The 13,603-nt window shown below is 49.9% G+C and overlaps 1 protein-coding gene across 1 annotated transcript in view; it reads left to right on the plus strand.

The window, feature by feature from the left end:
- The window catches only part of GAL3ST3 (galactose-3-O-sulfotransferase 3), a 192,231-nt gene that overhangs the window by 164,434 nt on the left and 14,194 nt on the right, over positions 1-13,603 (plus strand). The window contains exon 2 of the mRNA XM_085625741.1: positions 4,223-4,519. Coding sequence (XP_085481867.1) covers positions 4,377-4,519 — 143 coding nt within the window. The 5' untranslated portion in view covers positions 4,223-4,376. The remainder of the gene's footprint in view (positions 1-4,222; positions 4,520-13,603) is intronic.

The following is a 13,603-nucleotide window of genomic DNA, read 5'->3' on the forward strand; positions in this document are numbered from 1 at the left end:
TTTCTGTCTCTTCCCCTGGATCCCTCTTGGCACTATTCTTAAGTCTGCCTGTCCCAGAGACATTTTAAGGCATGGGCAAAGTAGGCAACTGCCATGGGCCCTCCTCTTTCAAGGGCCCCCAAAAAGGAGCGTGCTATTTGACCTCTGACTACTATGTCTATTTCACTTTCGAAGCCACTCTCTCTCTCTTTGCCTGCATCAACTTAAGGATTTTTGTGGTCCCGGGAAAGACATATTTAAAATATTTTTGTGTGACAGATTTTTTGAAAGTTTAACATATATTTCATATAGTTTGGGAGATCTGGGCTTGAACCAGCGGTAAATGCATAATAAAATTACATTTGTCTCCGAATTGGGCCCTCCAACATATGTCTTGCCCCCTCCCCCCAAAAACCAAATCACTAGATGACAGTGGCCTGCCCATCTTTCTCACCTCCCACTTCCCTTTGTCTCCTGACCCTCTTTCTCTCTGTACATTGCGCCTCTCCGCTCATATCCTGTCCTTTCGATACCTTGCCTCTTTTACTCTCCCTTTATCTTTCACTTCCTTTCTCTAGCTTTTCTTTTTTAAGTGTCTAGCGTTTACCTTGCATCTTTCACTGCTTGGTCACACATTGTCCGCATCTCTCTTGTAACTATCTTAGCCTCGCCTCTATCTCTCTTCTTTCTCTTTCTACCTCAAATTCCCCCTCTTTTGTATCTCTCCTTTTTCCTTGTCCCTCTCTTTCTCTATGTTTTCTACATTATAGCTGTCACTCCTCTCTAGGTCTCTGCTTCTCTGTGTTATCCGCTCTTTACCCCCTGGGTATGTCCCTCCCTCCATCTCTCTCTATCAATTAGCTACTAATACACATTTTCTCACTGAGGCTTTAGATTATTTTCAGACAAAAAAAATCTCTGCTTTAATTTTATTATTAGATGCGGAAAAAGCCTTTGATTTGGTGGTATGGACAACTTTATTTGTTATTTTAAAGCACTTTGGAATTCCTCCACAAATTATTAGTTTAATTCAGAATTTGTACACGGGTGCCAAAGCCAATATAATTATTAATTCAGTTATGGTGGGTACAGTATTGGTTCAACGGGGCACCAGGCAGGGCTGCCCCTTGTCCCCTATTCTTTTTGCTTTTTTTATTGAACCGTTAGCTATAGCGATTCGTGAATCGGTGAATATTTCTCCGCCGATCCCTTCCATGGCAAGAATCAAACTATACGCTGATGATATCATGTTATTGATTAAGACGGATATCCAATCTCAAACTGCTGCTCACCTGCTTTTTGAAGAATTTGAAGCTTTGGGTGGTTATCGAATTAATTTTAAAAAAACGGAAATATTAGTCTGTGGTGGGGAGGAGGTGGATCTCCATAGTGATTTACTTGGCTGCATTAATTTAAGACCGAAGAGGTATTTGGGGGTTATGTTTTTCACTTTGGTTTCCGATTTAGCTATGCTGAATTTTGATCCTCTTTTACTTAAGGTTCAATCTCTGTTTATCAGATGGGATTCGTTCCCATTTTCCATCCTGGGGCGGGTGGCACTTATAAAAATGTCTATTCTCCCGCTTTTTAATTTTTTATTTTCTGCTATTCCTTGCTTTTTGCCCAGTGTTTTTTTTTCAAAAGTAGAATCATTATTTTCAGGGTTTATATGGGCAAAAAAAAGTCCCAGGATAGCAATGGGGACCCTTTATGTCGAAACTGAATTGGGAGGTTTATCCGTACCTAATATTAGAGACTATTATAGCGCATATTTTGCCCAATATTTAGAGCGGTTTAAATCTGGAATACAGAGTCCTAATGTCTTCATAAATTTTTTTTTTGATCGAATTTGTCATGAGGCCCAGACTCCATGTCCGTTGCATATTCCCAAATCACCGAAACTTACTGGATACAAGACGATGCTTTGGATCTTTAAGCGTTGTGACGTTTTTCTTAAAAGATACTCTCTCTCGCAGTTTGATATCAGAATTCCCTTAAGGAATGCTCTCATTTTTCTGGGAATGAAAATTGGAGTGGATATTGCACTACAATGGGCACGTCTTGGGTTTTATACTCTTTCAGATTTTTTAAGGGAAGGGGCATGGCTGTCACCGGGAGAGATGCAGCATTTAATTTCAGGGATTTTTTTGTTATTAGGCTCTTACGTTTCGATCTTTAAAATGTTGGAACAAGTAGAGCCAAGAATTACTGGATCCTTTAGTCAGTTATGGGACGATTTGTTTTTGACTTCTCGGATGAGGAAGCCAGGGGCATGGAAACGCTGCCTAGCTCAACATATTGAGGTAGATCTGAGCCAGAAAATCATTAAAAAATGGCAAGAACAGGAGAATCACGTACTTACTATTAACACTTGGAAAACTATAAATAAGCTGAATTTTAGTGTTCTTCGGGGATCTAATTGGAGAAGAATGCTATTCTTCAGTAAATGGCTCCTGTATCGTACTCCCGCTGCCATTGCCAAAATGTACGTTAATACCAGTGCCCCCTGTTTTAGATGTCAGCAATATACTCCTGCTAATTGGTCTCATATTGTAGCTCACTGTGTTAAAATTGTGCCTTTTTGGAATGAGATCTTCGAATATTTGCAAAAATATTGTGGGATCCAGATTACTTATAATGTTAAATTAGTACTGCATGGATATGATTCTGATCTCGGTTTGACGGAACAGATGGTTAAACTATTATTTATCGCAATGGCAGTGGCAAGGTCCCTGGTGCTCCAGAACTGGAAGTCAATCCAAGTTCCTTTGTTTAATACTTGGCTTCAAAAAATCAGGAATGTTAGAAAGAGTCAATTGCGATATCCACAGCGAATTGGTGGGATAAGGAAGTTCAACAAAATTTGGAGTTTTTATTTTGAGTAATGGTTTATTTTTGTATTCCGCAAATGATTTTCTTTATTTTTGTACCATTATTATGTGGTTGCCAATTTATGTTATTGCTATTTTGTAACTATGATACAAGAACTTAAATAAAAAATGTATAAATAAAAAAACAAAAAACATATATTTCATATAGTTTGGGAGATGTGGGCTTGAACCAGCGGTAAATGCATAATAAAATTACATTTGTCTCCGAATTGGGCCCTCCAACATATGTCTTGCCCCCTCCCCCCAAAAAACAAATCACTAGATGACAGTGGCCTGCCCATCTTTCTCACCTCCCACTTCCCTTTGTCTCCTGACCCTCTTTCTCTCTGTACATTGCGCCTCTCCGCTCATATCCTGTCCTTTCGATACCTTGCCTCTTTTACTCTCCCTTTATCTTTCACTTCCTTTCTCTAGCTTTTCTTTTTTAAGTGTCTAGCGTTTACCTTGCATCTTTCACTGCTTGGTCACACATTATCCGTGTCTCTCTTGTAACTATCTTAGCCTCGCCTCTATCTCTCTTCTTTCTCTTTCTACCTCAAATTCCCCCTCTTTTGTATCTCTCCTTTTTCCTTGCCCCTCCCTTTCTCTATGTTTTCTACATTATAGCTGTCACTCCTCTCTAGGTCTCTGGTTCTCTGTGTTATCCGCTCTCTACCCCCTGGGTGTGTCCCTCCCTCCATCTCTCTCTATCGCTGCATCTCTCTCTTTCATCTCCTTGCATCATGCTCACTCCTTCTTGTTCTCCCTTTCTATAGCTTTGTCTTTTCGCTGTCTGTGTTGCACTCTTGCTTCTCGAGCTGGCCTTCTCCCCCTCACCAGCCGTCAGTGACGTCGTATCTTTCTTTCTTCTCTCCCGTTCTCTCCATAGCTCTCTTCCTTCTCTCTTCTGTGGTTCTTCTCCCTCTCACACACCCGCTTCCCGACGAAACCCTCCTTTCATCTCACTCACATCCTCGACAACCCTCTTCCATTCTCTCCCCGCCCACACGCGCCCTCCTGAGAGCTTACCTCTTTTGTTTCTCCCGCCAGTGATAATTAACCCTTCTCCTATTCTCCGCTTTGGCTCTTCCAGCAGCAGCGGCCTCCCGGCTCCTTACCGCGACTCACAAGATGCTCTTGGGCACCCCCGCCCTCTCCAGGGACGGCAGTCAGGCAGAAGGCATTAAAGTTCAGAACGCTTCACCCTGCAGCAAAAAAGTCCCGATCGAGGGGAGCCATGGGAGCGCTCATGCCTCATCTGCTCTTCTCTGTCGTGCTTTTCCACATCCGCCGCTCCCCCTCTCTCCCCTTCCCCTGCTCCTCATGCTTCTTACCAAGGCCCACTCAGCTGAGCTCCTCTTGTCTCCTCGCAGGTCTCCTCTCTCGACGCCTCGATGCCCCTGAGATGAAGGACGCCTCGATGCCCCTGCGATGAAGGACGCCTCCACGCGCCTGCTGCCCTGGCCGACGCCCCCGCGCGGCCTCTATGGCGAGTGAGCTGACCGACTGGCGAGTACCGGGCTAGGGATGGCCAGCCTGGTTGTGGCCGTGGCCCACGCCCTGCCCTGCGTGCAACGAGGCCTCAAGATGTCGCACAAGAAAATCCTGCTGGCGCTGGTGGTCTTCAGCATGCTCACCCTCCTGCTCCATCGGACCAGCCGCTGCAACTGGTACGTAGCTTCATGTAGAGATATAAAGAGTACAGGGGCCGCAGGACACTACAGGGCCCACGGTTTGTGCAGCTAATAGTGCCAATATCGGCAACAGTTGTCACAAAACACATAAGTACATAAATAAACCACACAACACTGTATTGTAAGTGGAGAAATATTGCTGCAGGTTTATTAGCATAACCAATATGCAAACATGGTGGGTTATCTTACGGGCGATCCCAGGGCAGGCCAGCCCCTATGCCGCCTGCCCGTCTGATAAGCCTAAAGTCACCATGGTAACGCCAAATGTTGTATACCAGATATTGGGAGGGGCCACCCCTCCCATCCGTGGACCCCCAGTCCACTTGCTTCACACGCCCCCCCCCGTGAGGGGTGGTCGGAGCATACATGGCAGCCCCCGGTTGCTCAGACCCACAACCGCCTGTCGGCTAACGGGGCGCCGTCGTTCTTCCAGGGGACAACGCTAAAACATCCCTGGGTATCCTGGCTTAGCACCCCACGGTGCTGCTGCATGATGTACCCCTTGGTATGTGCAGACCCTGGATCGCCCTGTAACTCCTCCACAGCCTTGGGAGTGGCCACCGTCACTACCAGGGCCCCGCAGCTAAAAGCCGGGACTGTCGAACACAGAGGCTGCCTAATCTTGACTCCACCACAAGACAGTTCCTAAAGTGAACAGGTACTGTCAGGTACTGAATAACTTGGACTTCTTAAATTGAAAGGGGGAGTATCAGTACTTCTCAGCATTGGTGCAATACATTTAGTGGGAAATAGGTACTCTGGTATACCTGCACTTATTTTCTAGCACGACCTCAGGCCACCACCTACTCTCCTGTCTCTTTACCTCGCAGGTTCTTTCAACCCCTGCGCTCTATCTTTACCACTGCGTCCCTATCTTGCTTCTCCTCCTCTTTTCTCCCTCTCCCGTTTTTCTTTCTCTTTCCCTAGGTCATAGTCCGATGCTGAAAATTAAGCTGGGTCCGCAAAAATGAGATCTAGTGCCCACCGGCTCATATTAAGCACTGGCGCAACCACGGTTTCACGAATGTCTCCGTAGTGAGCTGGTCCACCCTGATGCTAGGCTGGCCTCTCCCGCCTGTGTCACTCCTGCTTGTCACGTGTGGGCCTTGGCGGTCAGTCACGTAGAAGTGCCTTGTTCGGCTCCACGTTTGTTTTTATGTGGGAATTTTGAGTGAAATACTGTGAAGCTCTGTCAGCCTTCGGTAAACAGTGAGATCTGCTTGGGCCTGGGAAGAGTTTTATTGGCTCTCCCGCCAAATCCGTCTGAAATAACCATGCACAAAAATAGAACACGTCTCTCTCACGAGAATATTTAGTCCACATTTTGAGAACTGGGCATAGACAAGGCACTACAGCAAAAATGTGCGACTGACAGTCTTGCACGGAGGCACAGTGAGCACAACATTGAATCAAGAACACTATTTCCAGGCCTGCAAATTCTAATGAAAGGAAATATTGCTCAAGTTTAAACCTTGGAAATTCAGGAGTAAATGAGCAGGAATGACAGAAGTTCCCCGGAAGCTAAATGACCCTGGCGGACAAGTTCAGAGGTCACAATGAAGTCCCAAACAGGAAAAAAGTCGCTAGATGCTATTTATTAACAATGTCCTGTTTACTCCGCAGACAGTCCCCTCTTTCAAAACAGCGCTAAACAATTCTCTAATTAGATAACTCAACGTAATGTGATCTGACATAAATAACGTATCACATGACAAGGAAGAACATAGCATAGTATAACGTAACTTAGCCAACAATTCCCTGCTCATTTTCCTGATACCTGTTGTGTTGCGCTTGTGATGCAACACATCACGTAAAGGCCATGTGACCTTAGTTTAATAAAGCGGTCGCGCACGCACGTACGCCAGTAAGGCTACGGCGGCGATTCCAGTAAGCACCCAAACTGGCTCCCGAGTGTCAATTGCCCGTCTCAGGCCTACCATTGGTTGCCCCCTCGTGTTTTCGGCACCAGCCCCGTTCCCGGGCCAGCACACGATACAACAACTGGCGACGAGGGTGGGCGTGCCCTCACTGTGCTTGGAGCATCGGAGTGGCGGCCGCGAGCACTGCCATCGGCTCCCGGCGCTCGTATCCCGGTGTGCGGCGCGCTGCGCCCCTCTTGATCGGCAGCTCGGACGGAGCGCCTGGAGCCCGGCGCGACTGCAGAGTCGGCCCCAGAACACTATCGATGGCCCGCGGAGGCGAGACGGCGCGACGCTACTCCCCGCTACACTGCCTGCTGCACATGTGGTCTCGGCCAGCCGGCCACGTGGAACCACGCCCCGTGTGGGCACGCGAGTCCCTACAGGGGCCTCAGCTTGCTGCGGGGCTCTCAAAGGGCCTTGCCGCCTGCCCCCCCTCGCCCAGGCTGAACTAAGGGCTGAGGTGTACCGTGCCGGGACAGAGGCCCCCCTTGCAGCACGTGGGGGAGAAGAGGGAGGCCTACATCACAGGCCTGGTTGAGAGGAGCCATTCGGGTGAGTGGAGGAGCTCACCATAGAGGAAGCAACCCCCCTGATCCTCAGAGAAGTGAAGGGCCTTTGCCACTGGCCAACCAGAGAGCTGTGGGTCCTGGCAGTCTGGGATGCTGACAAGCACTAGTACAAGAACACCCCCCAAGTCAGTACAACACAGGAGGCAGAGTGGAAAGTCATCCCACAGATATAGCAGGGAGCAAGCATCACCAAGTCCTGGGGGGATGACACCCAAGTGCAGCTGCGATCAGGAGAGACAGCGAGCCCGCGAGGGAACCTTCGGAGACAGCACACACACCGGTCAAGGCGCCGACTATGTCCACAATACCCCCCATAGAGCCCTTCATAGTGGAGGGGTCGCCCTCATCACTTGCACCCAAGTGGAAAGACTGGGTGGACCGCCTACTCATATTCTTCGAGGCCACTAAGGTCCACAAGGACCAGAAGAGAGCCATGTTACTGCACCTGGGGGGCAAGGACGTCCATAACATCGCCAAGACACTGGTAGAGGCCACGCCCAAGAATCACCACACACTGATAAATGCCCTCAATGGACATTTTGAACCGATGGCCAATCAAGACTACGAAAGGTTCGTATTTAGGCAAGCACGTCAACTCCCCGAGGAATCGTTGGACACCTACCACGTCAGACTCAAAAACCTGCTGTCCACGTGCGGGTTCCCTGACGAAACGGAGGAGATTAGGGGACAAGCAAATCAGGGCTGCGCGTCTGCCAAGCTCCGTGAAAGGATACTGGAAGAGTCCGGAAAGCCCCTCGCTGACATATTGACCCTGGGGCGCACCAAGGAGTTGTCGGGCTGCACACATGGAAGCGGCCCTCCAGGGGCCTGTAAAGGCCGAACCGGTGAATGCCGTGACGACCAAACCTCCGATGAGGTGGGTCAAGAAGGGACCCGGAACGTCAACCTCAGGACAAACTAAGACCTGTGGATACTGCGGAGGACCACCCCATCAGGCGGCTGTGTGCCCCGCCAAAGGCAAGAGATGCTCTGGTTGCGGACGATTCAACAACTTTGAGAAAGTCTGCAGGTCCCAGAGATATTGCAAGCCCTGACAAGTGGTTAATGCCCTGCCAGAACGAGAGAGAGGGCCAAGTGACATGGACGACGATGAGGAGGAAGAGCGGGTAGTGCACAAAGTACCCATGATCGGCACCACAACCCGGAAAGCCCGACGTCTACCCCAGTGCAGCATTCGCATGGGCTCCCAAGACGTTATGGCAGTAGTTGACACCGGCGCCACCATCAATATCATGGCCGCTGCCCTACATCGAACCATGAATCCATTGCCAGTTCTCAACCCCTCGGCAATCACAGTATTCACCTATGGTCAAGACACTCCCCTGAAGATACGAGGCCGGTTCAGAACGTCCATATCACATGGTGCCCAGTCCATCACCACCAACGTCTATGTCACCGAAGATGGACAAGGCATGCTACTGGGATGCCCAGCCGCCGAAGATCTAGGCATGGTGACGTTTGCCTTCGGGGTACACCAGGAGTCTATCCAGCATCTTCTAACCGAGTTCTCAGAAGTCTTCAAAGGAATTTGAAGGGATTAAGGGTAAAGAGGTCCATCTCCATATTGACCCCACAGTCCAACCAGTGGCTTTGCAGCATCGGCGAATAGCCTTTCACCTGCGCCCACTAGTAGAGGAAGAGCTCAAGAAGTTGGAGGCCGCTGGCATAATAGAGAAAGTGACCGGTCCTACTCCGTGGGTCTCTCTGATTGTTGTCACCCGAATGCCTAAACCGCCTGGCGTGGTGAGGATCTCTGTGGACATGAGGCTACCCAATGCCACCATTAAGAGGGAGCGCCACATCACCCCCACAATAGATGACCTCATTGGGGAGATGGCCGGAGCCTGCTGGTTTTCCAAGCTAGATCTGAGGTCCGGCTACCATCAGCTGGTGCTAGATGAGGCGCCCCGCAATATCACAACATTCTCAACTCACGTGGGGCTCCGGGGATATACCCAATTGAGCTTCGGGGTACCCAGTGCAGCCGAAGTCTTTCAGAATATCATACACGAACTAATCACGGACATCCCTGGCGTTATCAACGTTAGTGACGACATTATGATACATGCAAAGACCATCCCGGAACACAACACTCGCCTCACTCAAGTGCTTCGTCGACTGCGAGATGCAGGACTCACCGGGAAAAATGTGAATTCTTAAAAAGAAAGTTACAGTTCTTCAACTACACGTTCTCCACAGAAGGAGTCAATCCAGACCCTGAAAAGGTCAGAGATATAAAAGATGCCGTCGCCCCCACTAATGTTACCGAAGTCCGCAGTTTCCTCGGTATGGTGAACTATTGTGGGAGGTTCATTCGAGATCTTGCCAACCTGACCCTACCATTGAGGGAGCTCACCAAAGACTCCACCCCCTGGAAGTGGGGCCCGGATCAAGCCAAAGCCTTCAAGGAAATCAAAGAAGCCCTTTCAGAGGCAACCATGCTTGCCTTCTTCCATCCAAGAAAGTAGACACTGGTCGCGGTGGATGCTGGTCCCATGGGACTGGGAGCCGTGCTGTTGCAAAGACAACACCAGGATGAGAATTGGGCCCCTGTGGCATTTGCCAGCTGGTCTCTCACTGAAACGGAGCAGCGGTACTCCCAAATCGAGAAGGAAGCCATTGCCATCCACTGCGGGTGTCGGCATTTTCACCTGTATGTCTATGGTAAGCCCTTCGTGGTAGCGACCAATCACAAGCCTCTCGTAGCTCTATTCTCGGGGACATCCACCAAGCCACCACCTCGGATCAAGAAGTGGATGTTGCAGCTCCAAAATTATAATTGCAAAGTGGAATATCAGCCCGGGTCTCGGAATCCTGCCGACTACCTGTCTCGACATCCCCGAGCAGCCACGGTCCAGGAGATGGAAGACGCAGCCGATACTGAAGAGTATGTCCGGTGCATCACCGCTCATTCCTGCCCCCTTCCCCTCTCCATGGAGAGTCTCAGAGAAGCCACGAGCAAAGACGATTGTCTACAACGGGCCAAGGCGGCTCTACAAAGTGGTAACTGGCACAAGGCTAAGGAAGAATGGAGGATCCTAATGACCAACACGCAGCGCATCATGGACAGCTTATACCACGTTAGAGACAAGCTCATTGAAGACGCCACGGGATTCCTGCTAAGAGGACACCGGCTGGTGATTCCGACATCGTTAACTGCGCAGGTTGTTCAGCTCACACACATTGGGCATCAAGGCATGGTAAAGACCAAGTCACGACTCCAAACCAAAGTGTGGTTCCCACTGATGGACGAACTTGTGTAGGCCACTGCCCAGTCATGTGCTGCCTGCCAAGTGACTGCCGACCCGCTCAGATCATTGTGGAACCAAGGCCGAAATCTCCGTGGTCCTGCGTTAGTTTAGACTTTGGTAGCCTTCCTGATGGCCACCACACGTTTGTGGCTATCGATGATCACTCCAAATACCCGGAGGTCGAAATCATATCAGCGCCTAGTGCCACGGAGGTAATCCCAAAACTTGAAAAGATCATGGCCACTCACGGTCTCATACAGGAGTTGAGGACAGACAACGCACCTCCTTTCCAAGGGCAAGAACTTGCCACCTATCTGAGCTCTCTTGGCATCCATCATCAAAGAATCACACTCAGGTGGCCACAAGCGAACGGCGAAGCGGAGAGATTCATGCGGACTTTAAATAAGGTGATCCGGATTGCTCAAGACAAGGGACAGTCCATAGAGCTATTTTCACTTTTCTAAGAAGCTACCACCAGACACCCCACACCACGACGGGCGTAGCCCCAGCACATCTTCTCATGGGACGAGTAGTCATGGACTCGATCCCTCACCACCCCCAGTGGCAGCCGGAGACACCCGATGATAACCAAATTGACACCAGACGCTGCAAGGCGCATGCCCAAGTCAGTCAGGAGGAACGCTGATCATCGCCACTCAAGGAAGAGAAACTGTAACCCGAAATGCGTCACACTTGAAGAAGTACCAGTCAGAGGGGTCAGTGTCCTCACCAAGCCGGCTTGAGATTGGTCCTAAAATCATGTCATTGGAGGATGTCAACTCAAGCGGGGTGGCAGACATGTCTGCCACAGAAGGTGGTCGGGAGTCACCTGACCCCGTGTCGACTTAATGTGAATGGGCAGCGGGTGAAGCATTGGAGAATAGTTGCAGTCATCCAGAGACCCGGCCAAGCGAAACTACACCTGAAGCCGGAGCCCGAGATACCCAGAGCCAGGCCCTGTCTCAACACCATCTGCGGGGAAATCCAGCGCCTTCTTGCAGACTGAAGGACTACTTTACGTAAGACTGTTCTTAATTGTACCTGCCGAACATTTTGTTAGTTAATTTGACAAGTTAGGAGTCAAACAGGAGGGTTACCTGCTAATGTTGCTTTGATGTTTGTTGGGGAGGAATGTTGTGTTGCGCCTGTGACACAACAGGCGCCCTACGTAAAGGCCATGTGACCTTAGTTTAATAAAGTGGTCGCCCACTCACGTACGCCAGTAAGGCTACGGCGGCGATACCAGTAAGCACCCAAACTGGCTCCCGAGTGTTAATTACTCGTCTAAGGCCTACCGTTGGTTGCCCCCTCGTGTGTCGGCGCCAGCCCCGTTCCCGTGCCGGCACGCGACACAACAGCACCCTATATGATTTTGGAGTTACCTTAAAATCAGTATTACTGTCCCAGGCCTTAAGGACACACAAATATGTCTTTTCACAGTAAAGAACTCACTGTTTCTTTCGTGTCAGGACCAGTGACATTGGGACTAGCAGTTCATCTGCAGAACTAGCTAGGTATTGGTCAGGTTGGAAGAACCAGTCTTCTAACGGTACAATTGTGGTTTTTTTCCTTTTCTTGTAAGTTACTTTTCGGTCCCCTCCTTGCTCCCTGTCATGTCAAATGCTACCTGTCACAACAACTTAGTTAACCCTGTGGGCCGGTTGCAAACTTGGTAGCCAGGATCCCCACTCTACTGCCCCCCCCCCCCACTGCCCCCTCCCTCCGCGGGTTGCAATGCAACAGTACATAGGACCGCACACCAAAACAAAAGTGGTCCCAGTTAGTGAATTACGTAGCTAAAAAGTGGTTCATATTTGCACATTGGGCAGTTTTGATCACGTAAGGACAGAATGTATTGGTGTTTTGCCAGGTAGACCACATGAATTTGTGCTTGCAGCAGTTAATGTTTCTGGTAATATCAAGGAAATCCCCAGTTCACACCGGCCTGCCAGTCTCTAAAACAGGTCCACAAACAGCCCAAAAACTGTCCGACCCACTGACCTGATTTCGGCACCCCTGGCATTGCCAGTTTGCCCCATAGGCCAGGCCGGCCATGGCTGTAAAAGGTCCTTCATAACTTCAGCCAGTGCAATAACCTCAATAGCCACTAGCTGTCACTGTTGCACCAGTGTTCGATTGCTCTTTGAGAGAGCTTAGCCAAACTTAACTCCACTGCAGCTTCAATCAGCACTTTTCCACAGGTGTTTTTCCGTTTCAGGGGCTCGACAATCGTTCTTTACCAGGAACGGTGAGTCCATTGGGGGCGTTGCCCCCCCGCCCCCGCACCCGCCCGTGCCCTCAGCTCCCTCCTCGGTGTCTCTGAACTTAGTTTACTTAAGTTCAGAGACGCCGAGGGTGGGGAGAACTGACAATGCATGTCAGTCAGCATGACGTCGGACCGTGGGCGGTCCGGCGTCATGTTGACTGACATGCATTGTCAGACAAGCCAGGGAAAGGCAGCACAAGTGGGCATGAGTGGACATGGAGAGTCATTTTTACCCCGTGCCCAGTCATGCGTACTTGTGTTTTTACTGCCTTGCGCATGCCCATTAGGAGCCCCTCGGTCTCCTAATGGGCAGGCGGTGGACGTAGCGTAAGCTGTGCCCTCAGCCAATCCTGGCGCTGCAGCAGCGCCAGGATTGGCTGAGGGGTTGCCAGTCACTCCAGTGCTGACGTGGTGTTCCGGTTTGAAGGGGCAGAGGCGCCAACGCGGACCAGGAGAAGAGGCGGTCAAGTAAGTTTGTTTTAATTTTATTCATTTGAATTTCTCCCGCTGCTGGTGGTAGGGTTAGGGTGGTGTTTAGGGTTAGGTGGTAGGGTTGGGGTGGTGTTTAGGGTTGAAATTTGCTAGGGTTCCCGGAGTCTAGGGCTCAGGGCCCGATTCAGGTTCGTGCATAATGGTGTTGGGAAGGTTTTAGGGTGGTTTGTCAAAATTCCATCCAGATTTGGCTGATTTTGGGGTGTTTTTGTGGGCTTGCGGGGGGCGCGTGTTTGGGTGAAAAGTCGTACCCATTCCAGTGGATGGATTTGTGTAATTCTTGCTGAGATTGTTGGGAATCGCTGGAATTAGTGTCCCAGTGTGTTTGAAGATGATCGAAGTTGTGGAAGTGCCAAAAAAAAGCATTTTTTGTGAAGGCCCGGATTGCAATGTTCTCCAATGGGCGGTGTGGGGTGCGTGGAGAAGTGGTTTTTAGGGTGTTCCAGTGGATCGATAGGAACGGGGCTGCTGTGAGTCGTAGGGAGGGGGAATTGATGGGTGTGCAGGAAGTTTGGGAGGAATCGATCGATGGGAAGGGT

This window comes from Triturus cristatus, chromosome 9 (assembly GCF_964204655.1).
Source record: "Triturus cristatus chromosome 9, aTriCri1.1, whole genome shotgun sequence".
NCBI classification, from domain to species: Eukaryota; Metazoa; Chordata; class Amphibia; order Caudata; family Salamandridae; genus Triturus; species Triturus cristatus.